This window comes from Mirounga leonina, unplaced genomic scaffold (genome assembly GCF_011800145.1).
Source record: "Mirounga leonina isolate KUSES-001 unplaced genomic scaffold, KU_Mleo_1.0 Mir_168, whole genome shotgun sequence".
Taxonomy (NCBI): Eukaryota; Metazoa; Chordata; class Mammalia; order Carnivora; family Phocidae; genus Mirounga; species Mirounga leonina.
In genome coordinates, this window is record NW_023270426.1 from 2589257 (window position 1) to 2603377 (window position 14121).

The 14121-nt window shown below is 39.6% G+C and overlaps 1 protein-coding gene across 3 annotated transcripts in view; it reads right to left on the bottom strand.

Annotated features, from left to right (window-relative positions):
* Positions 1 to 1363: 1363 nt before the first annotated feature.
* Positions 1364 to 14121, bottom strand: part of ATG12 (autophagy related 12) — a 14163-nt gene continuing 1405 nt past the window's right edge. Inside the window, exons 2-4 of one of the 3 annotated variants that reach the window (XM_035013954.1) lie at positions 10503 to 10639; positions 3319 to 3381; positions 1364 to 2515 (exon numbers count right to left, since the gene is read on the bottom strand). In XM_035013954.1, coding sequence (XP_034869845.1) covers positions 2456 to 2515; positions 3319 to 3381; positions 10503 to 10639 — 260 coding nt within the window. In that variant the 3' untranslated portion in view covers positions 1364 to 2455. Of the gene's footprint in view, positions 2516 to 3318; positions 3382 to 10502; positions 10640 to 14121 lie in introns of those variants that run through there. The other 2 variants (XM_035013955.1, XM_035013956.1) reach the window with 2 other exon arrangements.

A 14121-nucleotide genomic window follows, 5' to 3' on the forward strand; every position in this document is an offset into this window, starting at 1 on the left:
TCTGGGGCACCATTGCACAGTAGGACAAAGCATGACATTGCAGACATCGATTTTCTCATAAACACTGGAAACTTAGGGCGCCTGGGTGGCTCAGTTGGTTAAGCGATTGCCTTCGGCTCAGGTCATGAGCCTGGAGTCCCAGGATCGAGTCCAGCATCAGGCTTCCTGCTCAGCAGGGAGTCTGCTTCTCCCTCTGGCCCTCCCCCCTCTCATGCTCTCTGTCTCTCAAATAAATAAATAAAATCTTTAAAAAAACAAAAAACAGAGGAAACTTAAAATATAACTGGAAGGGTTCAGTGCCCCCCAACCCCCGGGTTCAATTGCAATTAAGACAGTTTAAACCAGGTAACTGCAAAAATACCTGTGAACTGTATTTTAGTTTCTAGTCACTCAATAACTTGTGAGATCCAGGCTTAAAAGTAAATGTTGCAAGGTCTGCATGGAATGATTAAATCCTTTGGGTAAGGATTTAAGAGATAATAGTGTAAATAAGATTTGAAAAAAATGTAGCGAAGTCCTATATATTCTTCAAGGTTATTAGAGATGAAAACAGGCAAGGTGTGGGGGCACCTGGCTCAGTCAGTTAGTCTCCCTTTGGCTCAGGTCAGGATCCCAGGGTCCTGGGATCGAGCCCAGCATCAGGCTCCTTGATCAGTGGGGAGTCTGCTTCTCCCTCTGCCTCTGCTCATGCTCTCTTTTGCTCTAATAAATAAATTCAAACTCAAGCAGTTCTGATTGCTGAGGTAGTATCCTATCCCCTGAAACCTTAGTGGCAAATTTAATATAATTTAAACACATTTTTGCTACATGTTAAATATATATATGCATATAAATAAATAAATATATTCACACCCTTCAATAAACTGTAAGTGGACAAAGCTGGAGAACAGATCTTTTCTATATCCAACTTATTTGACTCAAAATATACTTCACAGCTCTCAACCTATATACAGATTTCTTACCTAGTTTTACAAGATTAATTTGCAGAATTCGACCTGTATTATTCCAGTGCTAACTACTAGCTATACTGATTTATTACACAGGGTCATCAGCATAAGGGAACTTAAGAATTCATTCTGGATACACTGTATGTTAACTAATTGAATTTAAATTAAAAATTAAAACAAAATAAAAAATAAAATTCATAAAAAAAATTCATTCTTGGGCAGAAAAATGAGAACTGTACAGTGATTTCATCACTGTAAACTGAATTGTTCCTTAGCATACACTAAGGCTAATATAGGGCAGATCATTAACCATAAAGTACATTGTGGGATTAAAGGGACAAGAGTGTAGTTCAAAGTCTTTTGACAAAATCATACATTCCTATTACCTTTGAAAATAAACACTAAGAATTCTTGTATACATCTTAGTTCCTGTTTGGACATTCCATTCAATTTATTGGAATGCTTTTTGAAATGCTACATTATTACCATTATAATACAGAATGATGTAATACAGAATCTCACTTCAAGCAATTACCAGCCAAATAGTATCAGGGAAAATGGGACTTTCAGTCACAACATGAAATACATATAGACTCTAAGGCTATCCTATTATTCGAGTGTTTTCAAGTTAGAAAACAGATTATAAAAAACTCAAAAGAGGTCGCCAGGTTTACTGAGTGCTTCTGACACTGTAAAAGTAAGACACAAAATAACACCAGTTACAACCATTAGGGCTCACAATCATTTAAATGATGGGACTGCAAAGGGTTTATGACTCAATTGTCCAGAAGTTGTAAAATTCCTTCTGTTTCTCAATAAAATAATTCTAAACGACACACATTCTCTAAAGCAGCTTTCCAGTGTGTCAACATGCGTGCTCTCTTGGCTAGATGTTTGCCAGAAATGAGCAGGAATCTCTACTTTCCTCCATTATCATCTGGCAAAGTTGTAAAACCAAACTGCTTAACTCCTTCTGCCAGCTAGGCTGCCCCCTACTGGACTGTGTAGGACATAAAGCCAGCAGATCAACGGGACTAAGTTCCCTAACACTGTAGATCTAACTGTACACCCCATACCTCAGACAGACTGAACTTCCCTGAATACGCACAAAAAGAATCCTTTAGAAAACTGACTTTCACAGTGGGGAAAAAAAGCAGCAGAGTGTTCTGTCTACAAGTAAACAATTCCAGTCACTGAGAACTGGTAACAAAGAAGTTTTCTACAGTCTTAGGCTCCTTTTTCAACTCCTTGGTGGCTGATCTGGAACAACAGTTCTAGTAATGGGTATACTGTAAAGCCAATCTTTTATGATGATTTGTGTATTAATACAAATCACATTTTTGTGAGTCCATCTACTCTATGGATTTCTTTATGCATAAACATGATTCATAGTAGATACATGCTGTGTAGATCACATACACAAGTCTCTTGTCACAAGTATCAACTTTTTCCAGAGCTGTTTGCTTTGTGAAGATTCATCTGGTTAGCAAGAGCTTTTTCTCTGTACTTCATCCCCATGCCTGAGATTTGCAGTAATGTAGGACCAGTTTACCATCACTGCCAAAGCACTACAAAAAGGAAAAAAAAAGGCAATAAATTAAACTCCATATAATTTCTATTATTCCTAGATGAAACTAAGGAAAAAAATGTTACGTGTATCATAAATATCCTCATCCATGTAAGTTATCTACAAGACTCTTTCAACAGATCCAGGTTACTCTTGGACACATCAGTAATCATAAATGTTTAATAAAATCTAGCATTTTGGGGCCCCTGGGTGGCTCAGTCATTAAGCATCTGCCTTGGGCTCAGGTCATGATCCCAGGGTCCTGGGATCGAGCCCCGCATTGGGCTCCCTGCTCCGCGGGAAGCCTGCTTCTCCCTCTCCCACCCCCCCTGCTCGTGTTCCTTCTCTTGCTGTGTCTCTCTGTCAAATAAATAAAATCTTTAAAACAACAACAAAAAACTGGCATTTTAGGAACGGGTGGGCTTGTCCCCTTCCTACATCTCTGATGACAAGGTATGTACTATTTTCTAGCAGTGGTGCTAGTGTGTACCTCAAAGGATTATGGCCACTAAACTGTAAGAATGTTGAATAAAGTCATTCTTGTTATGTAGCCCTTCCTTTTCAACATCTTGGGAGGCAGATCTGGATTACTGTACTTCAAAGTCATCTTCTGTTGGTATTATTCATTTGTTAATTCTTCCATCACTGTAATTTGAGATCCAATTATGTTCTGTTAGATATAACAAAGTAATCTCTTCTTTCATGACAGCTAAGAATGGCATATCATCTCTTAAAATGTTGAGTTTATGATGACATAACACAGACGTGCATACTCCATTAGAAAGCAAAGTACTGATGTATTACCTCATAGAGGGTTCCAACTTCCTGGTCTGGGGAGGGGGCAAAGGACTGATTCACATAAATAAACTGCAAGAAAGAAAAAAAGATGATTCATTTTTAATGGTATCCTGATTAATCTGCACTCTTCTGGGTTGTCAGCTATTTCAATTTGTCTTCAGAACTGAAAAAAAGCTTCCCCAGACTCCTTCTAATTCTAATAACTTACTCAACTAATGAGATCTCTCAAAGCTCCATCATATCTTTCCTATGGAGGACTAAAAGTAACAGAATTTCTGGTCCTAGAACAGTGGTTCCTAACTTTTTATAACTAAGAAACTTTTAAATATTGTCTTTACAAATAGCATTTGGAGGTTTATTCAAGAAAGTAATTATTGGAAATATTAATTTTTCCACTTACTCATAATAACGACAGAATTTCTCCGAATGAAATTCTACACATAGTCCAAAATCAAGAAATTTAATATTTGAGCTACTTGTGCATTTTTTTGGAGGGGGGGTGAATGACACAAATGGTTGGAGATATATATATATATATATTTTTAATCTTTATCACCTTTGGTTTTTTGAGAGACTTTTATTTATTTATTTGACAGAGAGACACAGCGAGAGAGGGAACACAAGCAGGGGGAGTGGGAGAGGGAGAAGCAGGCTTCCTGCGGAGCAGGGAGCCCGATGCGGGGCTCGATCCCAGGACCCTGGGACCATGACCCGAGCCGAAGGCAGATGCTCAACGACTGAGCCACCCGGGCGTCCCTACCTTTATCACCTTTGAAAACTCTCAAAGGTACTGAACTTCAGGCAGAGTACCACTACTAAGTCACTTTCAGCCATGTGACGTTAAAAAAAACAAAGTAACATAAATGAAGTAAAAAAGTAACAAAAGCCTTATTCTTTAAAGGATTCACTGTTCAATGTTTCAGTTTAGTCTATTTTTACTAAAACATTTCTAGTACTTAAAACATTTCTGGGGACACCTGGGTGGCTCAGTCGTTAACCATCTGCCTTCTGCTCAGGTCATGATACCAGGGTCCTGGGATTGAGCCCCGCAATTGGGCTCTCTGCTCAGTGGGGAGTCTGCTTCTCCCTCTCCCACTCCCCCTGCTTGGGTTCCCTCTCTCGCTGTGTCTGTCAAATGAATCTTAAACCCCCCCCCCCACATTTCTGGGGGTGCCTGGGTGGCTCAGTTGGTTAAGCATCTGCCTTTGTTTAGCTCAGGTCATGATCTTAGGGTCCTAGGATCAAGTCCCACATGGGGCTCCCTGCTCAGCGGGGAGTTAGCTTCTCCTTTTCCCTCTGCCCCTCCAACTGCTTACGCACTCTCTCAAAAATAAAATAAAATCCTTAAAAAAACCGAAAACAAAACCAAAAATCATTTCTGAAGATCCTGAAACAAAAGGCCACAGTGTCAAAGTGGCTTTTGATAATTTTCTTTTTAGAAAACAAAAAAACATTATTTGCAGGTAACATTCAATTTTCCTTTGTAATCAATTTCTAGGACTAAAATTTCCTGGGCTTAACATAGTCTTAAAAGAAAAAAAACTGTATTGCAATAGTTAGTTGAGAGATACTACACGGGTCACCAGCTATTACAAGAATAAATATTGCTTCCATTTCTCCCCGAGGCAATACAGTGTGGTAATTAAGAATAGACGCTCTACTGAGACAGATCTAGGTTTGAATCTTGGCTCCAAATACAAATAACCTTTCTCACTCTGTTTCCTTATTTGTAAGTGTACAAAATAACAGTACCTGTGCTTCATGGGGCTGCTGGGAAAGATAAAATGAGATTAAGACACATCATGTATCAGTGCCTGGTATATGTACTCAATAGACACTAGTTATTACTTTATTTCAAAATAGTCCATGCTTAATTATCAATTCATTGTTAAGACTGAGTAATGTTCTAACATAAAAACTCAGAAGAGAAATCAGTGTGCATTTTAATGTGAATTTCCTATAATACATAATAATTTGTGTTTAGTTCCTGGCACTTTGAGTGGACAGAGATTTTACTCCTGGTACATTTTAAATTAGGATGAAGACTCTCAATGACAGTTTACTTCAGCAAATAGTCAACAAGTGTCTCCTATGTGCTAGAAACTGCACAAAGTATGGAACTATGAAAATTACTATGATCTCTTCCCTCAATGAGCTGTTGATCTAATGGAGAGGCAGACACACCAACAGAGAATACAGATGGGACAAGTGCACATAACAAGGTGTACAGTACACAGAGATGTGGCATTCGTTCAGCCTAGCATAAAGGCCAGAGAAGTTTCCTGGAGGAGATACCTGAGAAATAAACAGGATTTAACTAGGTGAAGAGAGTAATAAGGGCTCTGGAGGCAAATGGGGCAGAAGTAAGGAGTGTCAGTGTAGAGTAGATGTAGAGAACTACAGGAACTCAACGTGGTTCGTGTTAACAGGAGTTAGCAATTGAAAGCAACTCATAAAAAAAGCAATACACCTAATTTAAAATTCCATGAAAGTAAAATTGTTCACAATGCAATCTTTTGCTGAACGCTACAACTCGGGAAGATAAAATTATTTTAAAAAATGATTTTGTTTTTAAACCGCTGGTCTTTACTTTCATCGTTATGAAGCTCTTTCTGTAGTAGCTTCCTCAGGAAAGGTTCATGGGAACAATTCCAAGTTCTTGCACATTGCTAACAGTTTATGTCTATTAAAATCAGTTTTTGGGGTGCCTGCGTGGCTCTGTCAGTTAAGCATCCAACTCTTGGTTTTGGCTCAGGTCATGATCTCAGGATCTTGCTATCAGCTCTGAGTTGGGCTCTGTGCTCCAGTGTGGAGTCTGCTTGAGATCTCTCCTCCCTCCCCCTGTGCATTTCCCCGGCTCGCATGCACACGCCCTCTCTCTATCTCAAATAAATACTTTAAAAGTCAGCTTTGTTGAATATAAAATTCTTATCTCACAATTTCTTTCCTTATAACTTTGCTATCAACATTTGATGATAATCTAATTTTCTTTCAAGTCATATCCTCTTTTTTTCCCCTATATGTCCAAAGTTTTTTCTTTTTATTTCAAGCCTAGTTAATCTTACCAGAGTATTTCTTGGTGCTTGTTATTCTTTGTTGATATTCTCAAGTAACTTTTCAATATGTAGTTTCAAATTTTATTAAGAAATTTCCCTTGATTTATACTTTTATTTGTCTTGTTCCTTTGCTTTTTCAGGAACTCCTGTTATCCGTATGTTCACTTTCCTTTGTTCATACTCAATTATTTGCCTCCGTTTCTGAAATCTTTTTTTACCTTTCTTTTTGATTAAAAAAAATTGGCCTTTACTGGGCTCCTGTGTGGCTCAGTCAATTAAGTGTCTGACTCTTGATTTCATCTCCGTGTTGTGATATTGAGCCCTGTGTGGGGCTCTGCACTGGGCGTGGAGACTGCTTAAAATTCTCTCTCCCTCTCCCTCTGCCTCTCTCCTAAAAAAAAAAAATAGCTTTTTGCCTTCTGTTTTTCCTAAGGCATTCTCGGTTATTTGCTCTTATGCTTCTCCTACTTGAATCTCTCTCTTTTTTTTTTTTTTAAGATTTTATTTATTTATTTGACAGACAACACAAGTAGGCAGAGGGAGAGTGAGAAGCAGGCTCTCCACTGAGCAGGGAGCCTGACGTGGGGCTCGATCCCAGGACCCCGGGATCATGACCTGAGCCGAAGGCAGACGCTCAATGACTGAGCCACCCAGGTGCCCCAAGATTATATTTATTTATTTGAGAGAGAGTGAGAGAAAGAAAGAGAGAGAGAGAGCATGAGCGGGGGGGTGGGAGGGTGCGGGGGGCCAGAGGGAGAAGCAGGCTCCCCGCTGAGCAGGGAGCCCGATGTGGGGCTTGATCCCAGGACCCTGGGATCCTGACCTGAGCTGAAGGCAGCCGCCTAACCGACTGAGCCACCCAGGCGCCCCTCGAATCTCCATTTCTGAAATAACTTTTATTTATAATTCCTTCCCTGAGCTCTGTCACTTCAATTGAGTTTTTCTAATGCTGATTTCTGTTGTTCTTTTACATCTTGCATCATTTCCTTACTGTCTTTTAGCTCGTTTTGAAATATTAAGTTACAGTTACTGACTTGTACTACAGGCACATCTTTCTGGCATGCCTTCATTGTCTTTAGAAATGTTATGTTTCTGGGCGCCTGGGTGGCTCAGTTGGTTAAGCGACTGCCTTCGGCTCAGGTCATGATCCTGGAGTCCCGGAATCGAGTCCCGCATCGGGCTCCCTGCTCAGCAGGGGGTCTGCTTCTCCCTCTGCCCTCTTCCCTCTCGTGCTCTCTGTCTCTCATTCTCTCTCAAATAAATAAAATCTTTAAAAAAAGAAATGTTATGTTTCTTTCTTATAACACTGTATGGGATTTAACACTCTACTTCTCCATTTTTTTTTTTTTTTTTAAGATTTACTTATTTATTTGAGAGACTGAGCGCACGAGTGGGAGGGTCTGAGGAAGAGAGAGGAAGAATCTCAAGCAGACTCTGTGCCAAGGGCAGAGCCTGACATGGGGCTCGATCTCACGACCCTGAGATCGGGACCCAAGCAGAAACCAAGAGTCAGACGCTTAACCAGCTGTGCTACCCTGGAGCCCCTCCGTTGCTTATTTTTATATGTAATTAGTTTTCTTCAACTTTAGCTTTCCACTCTGTTCCCCTCCACTTTATCTGGTCTTTCTCTCTCCTTCTTCTCTCCTGTTCCTAACCCTGTTCAATTTTGTTTCACTTCCAGAAGTTCCTCCTCCTCCTTCTTCCAGAAGTTCCTCCTCAGTCTTGTCCTGCAAGGAGCCCTACTGAGTCTGTTTGGAGAACCCTCTGGGGCTAGACTGCTCCAGCCCCTTCAGTCCTCCTTGGGGCAGATGCATTGTAAACAACTGCTACCAGAGAGCAGCAAACCCTCTCATTTTCAGCTACCATACTTAAATTGGCCTGCTCTACTTCCCAGTGAATACCGGCTGGCTATATTAGGTTCTCCTTCTCTCAATGCTGCCGGGTGCCAATCCTGTTGCTTTTTTCAGTACATTTGGTGATACCATGCATTTTAGGGTTCATGAGGATACTCCCTTATCTAGGTTTGTTATAAATACTGATCAACTGTTTTTTGGTTTTGCTGTCTAGTCAAAAGCATTTTTGTGGGAATCTGAAGATCCAATCATGCCTCTGACACCACTGCTATCTTCACAGAATCCCTAGCATTATATTTTCCTTAACATCCATTTTGCTTAAAATACTGTGGGGTACAGCTAGATGAAAGTCAGATGTGAGTTCTAGTTCAGTCTAGGAAAGTGACAAAATGATTCTACTTTTGTTTCTTATTGCTTAAATGGAAAGAACTAATCAGATTCACTACAAAGGTTTAAAGTTGAACCGCATGAGTGACTCCTCATGTCGGTTAAGCATCTGCCTTCAGCTCAGGTCATGGTCCCAGAGTCCTGGAATCGAGCCCTGCATCGGGCTCTTTGCTCAGTGGGTAGCCTGCTTCTCCCTCTCCCTCTGCTGCTCGTGCTCTCTCACTCTCTATCTCAAATAAATAAATAAAATCTTAAAAAAAAAAAAATCCCATTAAAAAAATAAAGTTGAACCACATGAAATTGCTATTTTTCTATGTTATAATGGTTGACTGATGGCAATTTTACATGGTTCAACCTAATACAAATTGCTATCCATCAAGTCCTTTCAGACTACGGAATATAGGCAACACAAAGAGTCAAGGCTCTTAACATTAACATAGGACATACCATCGTTTCATCTTCTTTTCATAAACTTCTTATAGTAATGCCTTAATTCTGTGGTACTCTTCTGGTTTTCTATTTCACCAACTCTTCAGGCTGCACCCTTAGTACAGATAGCCTCTACTCATTTCTCTCAAGTCTATGGCTTCAGTCCCGTAACTTTTCCATTTAGACTTGGATGCTAGTCAAGTCCTCTGCTCCTGAGGTTTTAGCTACCATATGCATCCATCTCTGGCATTTCTTTAATTAAATTCTATATGGCACACTTATAAAACATGATTTTCTCACTCTAGTTGATCACAAAGGCAACTTCCTCTGGAGGAATCTTTGGCTCTATGCGACTCCTGCCTCAAATACCTTCTAGTGATTGACCTACCAGGCACTTACTTTTGTACCTATAATCCTTTCAGGAGAGCCACTTATAGCCAAACTCTTAGGTCAGTTTCTTCCTCCTCAATGACAGAAAGAAACAAATTCCAACACATACCACTTTAATAAATTAATTCACTCATTTTATGCATTCTTACTTCTAAGTTCATAAGCAACTATATCCCTCCCCAACACTAATACATACAAATCTTAATTTGTATTTTCAAAATACTTAATGATTCTTCATTACCTAACTACTCATAGACTACCCATGTTAGTACTGACCAAGATTGTGATCTGCAGATAAAGGTGTCTGATATATTACTTATAACACGTGACAAAAAAAAATACCAAATACATGTAGCCATTTAAAATTCTGTAGTAAAATACCAAGATAAAAACCAGTGGCATTTAAAACACTAATCCTTACAAACACCACCACAAAGTGCTTACCATGTACTGTACTATGAAATAGGCATCTCAGTTCTTCCATGACGTTGCAAAAGATATATTGCTTACCTCAAGAATACTGGAAAGGAACACTGACAGCAAAACAAATTTTAAAAATCCCAGAACTTCTCAGGCGCCTGGGTGGCTCAGATGGTTAAGCGTCTGCTTTCGACTCAGGTCATGATCCCGGAGTCCTGGGATCGAGTCCCGCATCCGGCTCCCTGCTGAGCAGGGAGCCTGCTTCTCCCTCTGCCTCTGCCTGTCTCTCTCTCTCTCCCTGTCTTTCATGAATAAATAAAATCTTTAAAAAAAAAAAAAAAATCCCAGAACTTCTCTGTACCAATGTTTTATGAGAGATCTTTCTGCATGGTCAGTCAATGAGAAAAAAACAAACAAACCAATATAGTAGGTAAAAAAGTGGTTTGCACCATAAAAGCAAATCTAAAAATCATTTCATTTCAGAGTTCCACAGAGAATTCAATAAAGCACAGAAATCCCATCAACAAAAGAAATAAAGACATTACTAAAGGAACATATGTGGCTCCATATTCATTTCTGTGTACAACAATTATTCATAGTTGCCTAGGAACTACTGTGAATTTATGTAGGGAAATGATCACCGTTGCTTTCATACCAACTGTTCAGAGGCCACAAGCTTAAGGAATTTTTTGATGAAGTCAATGAGTCCTTGAATGGTTCGGGTTCGCTCTACAGCCCACTTCTTTGTTTTCATTATAGGGGTGTCTCCCACAGCCTTCAACAGGACATCAACTGTCAAAGAAAAAAACACTGGCAATTACAATGAACGATCCAAAGAAAATGTGATATAAAAGACTTCAGAAAACTTAAACCTTTAATCGATATACAGTTTATGTATTTATGATACTGGAAGCATGTCCAAGATACAGAAATGTTAGGTAATATGCTTTCTCATGCTTTTGTGGGTTTTTCCCCTTGATTCTACAGTCCCACAAAGGTCTCCCCATGAAACTGACCTTTAAAATGCATTTGGACATAACAGGCAATTCCGAAGAAATAAAGATAGAAGAAGAAAAGATAGTAGAAAAGAAAATAAGAAAGAAAAATACATAAGATAATGTTATGTTCTTTTTCAATGGCCAAACTAGTAAAATTACAAGGGTATAGACAATATTACTGTTAGGAGGGGCGCCTGGGTGGCTCAGTCAGTTAAGCATCTGCCTTCAGCTCAGGTCATGATCCCAGGGTCCTGGGATCGAGCCCCATGTCGGGCTCCCTGCTCAATCGGGACCCTGCTTCTCCCTGTTCCCTCCCCCACTGCTTGTGCTCTCTCTTGTTATACCTCTCTTTCAAACAAATAAAATCTTAAAAAAAAAAATATTACTGTTGGGAAAACACAATTGTATGTATACCCTTTCTGGAGAACATTATGGTAATAGATATCCAAATACTTCCAGATATACTTTGGCTCAATAACACTTCTAGGAATCTAGTCTAAGAAAATATGAGATGTGAAGAGAAGGATTTCACCTTTGTTGAAGATTTTATTTTTACAGGAAAAAAACCAAAGAACAAAAAACCAAAACCTTGGTAAACCTAAATACCCAGCAAGGATATTCAGAAGATTGGTTAAATAAAGCATATTACACTCTATGATAGAATTTATATAATATAGTAAAGCACAAAATTCTAAATTCCCTGGGTTCAAAATCCTGCTTCTATCACTTGCTAGGGATATATATAGGGACAAGTTTGTTTTTTTTTTTTATTTTTTTTTAAGATTTTATTATTTATCTGAGAGAGGGATAGAGCACAAGCAGGGGGAACAGCAGAGAGGGAGAAGCAGGCTCCCCGCTGAGCAGGTAGCCCGATGCGGGGCTCGATCCCAGGACCCCGGGATCATGACCTGAGCCGAAGGCAGACGCCTAACTGACTGAGCCACCCAGGCGCCCCTATAGGGACAAGCTTTTAATCACCCTGTGCCAGTTTCTCCGTTTGTAAAATGAGGATATCACCTACCTCACAAGGCTGTTGTGAGGATTAAATTAGTTAATACATGTAAAGTACTTAGAATAGTATCAGCTAATAACTCATACTCACTGAACCCTAAGATTATTAAGCTGCCACTAGAGAAACATACTATAAAAGCATACTTAACAGTATGACTAAGTTATCAAAATGTACTAAATACAAAACAGCAATGTACAATAGGATATCAATTTCATTAAAACCACCACAAACACATGTTCACAGAAATGTGGAATATGAACCAAAATGCTACTTCTCAGTAGTGACATTATAGACGATCACCTGATTTTACTTGTGCTTTTTGTAACCACCAAGTTTTCTACAATAAACTTAATATTATGTAATAAAAAGTATTAAAAAAAAAATACAACTAGGAGCCAAAAGATATCAGACAGAGAAATAAAGTTTCAATAATCCAGACAGGGATGCCTAGGTGGCTCAGGTGGTTAAGCGTCTGCCTTTGGCTCAGGTCATGATCCCAGGGTCCTGGGATCGAGCCCCGCATCGGGCTCCCTGCTCCGCGGGAAGCCTGCTTCTCCCTCTTCCACTCCCTCTGCTTGTGTTCTCTCTCTCTGACAAATAAATAAAATCTTAAAAAAAAAAAATCAGACATCTACAATCAAAAGTGACACTGAAAGCAAAATGGTGTACTGCTGCCCCCTAAAGTTAGCTCCATGCTACTACATCTTCCTTGTTTCGTTCTTTGGTGTTAAAAATTGAGATTCCCACCAGGTCAATGCAATCAATTTATTTAAGTTTGCCCCTGGAACGAAGGTACCTAGAACACAGGACACATACAATTTATCTTCCTGAAAGTTTATCTTCCTTTTTCCATTTAATAATTATAACTTCAGTTATTTAAATATGAATGAACTGGGAGATAACAGAGATGATTTTGGTTGACTCAGCTTCCATACCTCCCTTAATCCCTTGGGACCTGGGTATTTCAGCAAGTGAGGCAGAAAATACTGTGAGTTACATATACACTGAGGGAGAAGAGCGGGAAGGCAAGAAGCTAGAGAAGGAAAGTTACTTACTGTAGTTATAGCTGTAACTTTTTTTTTAATTCTAAAGGTGATTTGCTTAGAGTTCTCAACTATAGCTACACATCAGAATTAACATTTACAAGAATACAGGTATCCACATCGATTACATTAGAATCTTCTGGAAGTAGTGCATTGGTAAGGTCGAAAGTTCTCCCAAGTAATCCTAATTAGTCCCTAAGAACCAACAACCTTGGTCAGCTTCAGGAATCTTTATTCTTCCGTAGCTTAAACTAAAGGTGGAGCATATGAAATATTGAAGCTTCTTCCATCAGAAGAGGTCCTCAAAAAAGGACAGTAACTTCAAGGAAGAAATTCAATGGCTAGAAACTAAGTTTTCATCACAGAGGCAAACTCAAATGCCCAAGGGCCAGAAAATGAAAATACTATTTTTCAACGGTGGTTTAAGGAAAAAGAAAACTATGCAGACCAAAGAAAACATGCCATATAACCTGAGGCCGTATCTGGGTTACGGGCCATTAATTTTTTGCCTCTGTTTTACTCAGCTATCTTCAGGGTCAAGTAGTAAGCTTTTGACTAAGGCTGTCAAAGTCAACCCCCAGGGGCGCCTGGCCTTCGGCTCAGGTCATGATCCTGGAGTCCCGGGATCGAGTCCCGCATTGGGCTCCCTGCTCGGCAGGGAGTCTGCTTCTCCCTCTGACCCTCCTCCCTCTCATGCTCTCTGTCTCTCATTCTCTCTGTCTCAAATAAATAAATAAAATCTTTAAAAAAAAAAAAAAGTCAACCCCCATCCCCGCCCCCGCCAAAAAGCGAACAAACAAAAAAACCCTCAACAACAAAAAACCCTGGAAAAGTCTGTTTCTGCTTATAGTAAAATGAGGGAAAAAAGAGCAAGAATCTGTAAAAATCATGGAATTCTTCAGAAAGACTCTAGTGCTTCTTTACAGAAATAACCACAAGTTTCTGTTACTCTTCTAGGGCATCACGTGGAAATGGCAGAATAAGTTTCCCCCCAAAGGTAGACGTGGTCTGACTTCAAAGGGAGAGAATGCCATACCCATACTTTAAAACTCTGAACTGAGAAAAACCGAGGCCTAGGGTCAACCGATCCGAATCGTAATCGCCGATGTGAGGATACACAGAATGCCCAAGGACAAGTGACTTCCTTAGGATTTTCCGTATTTTACAATGGCGAACCAATTCTCAAGCAATTGATTGAGGACTAACGCAAGCAATGAAATG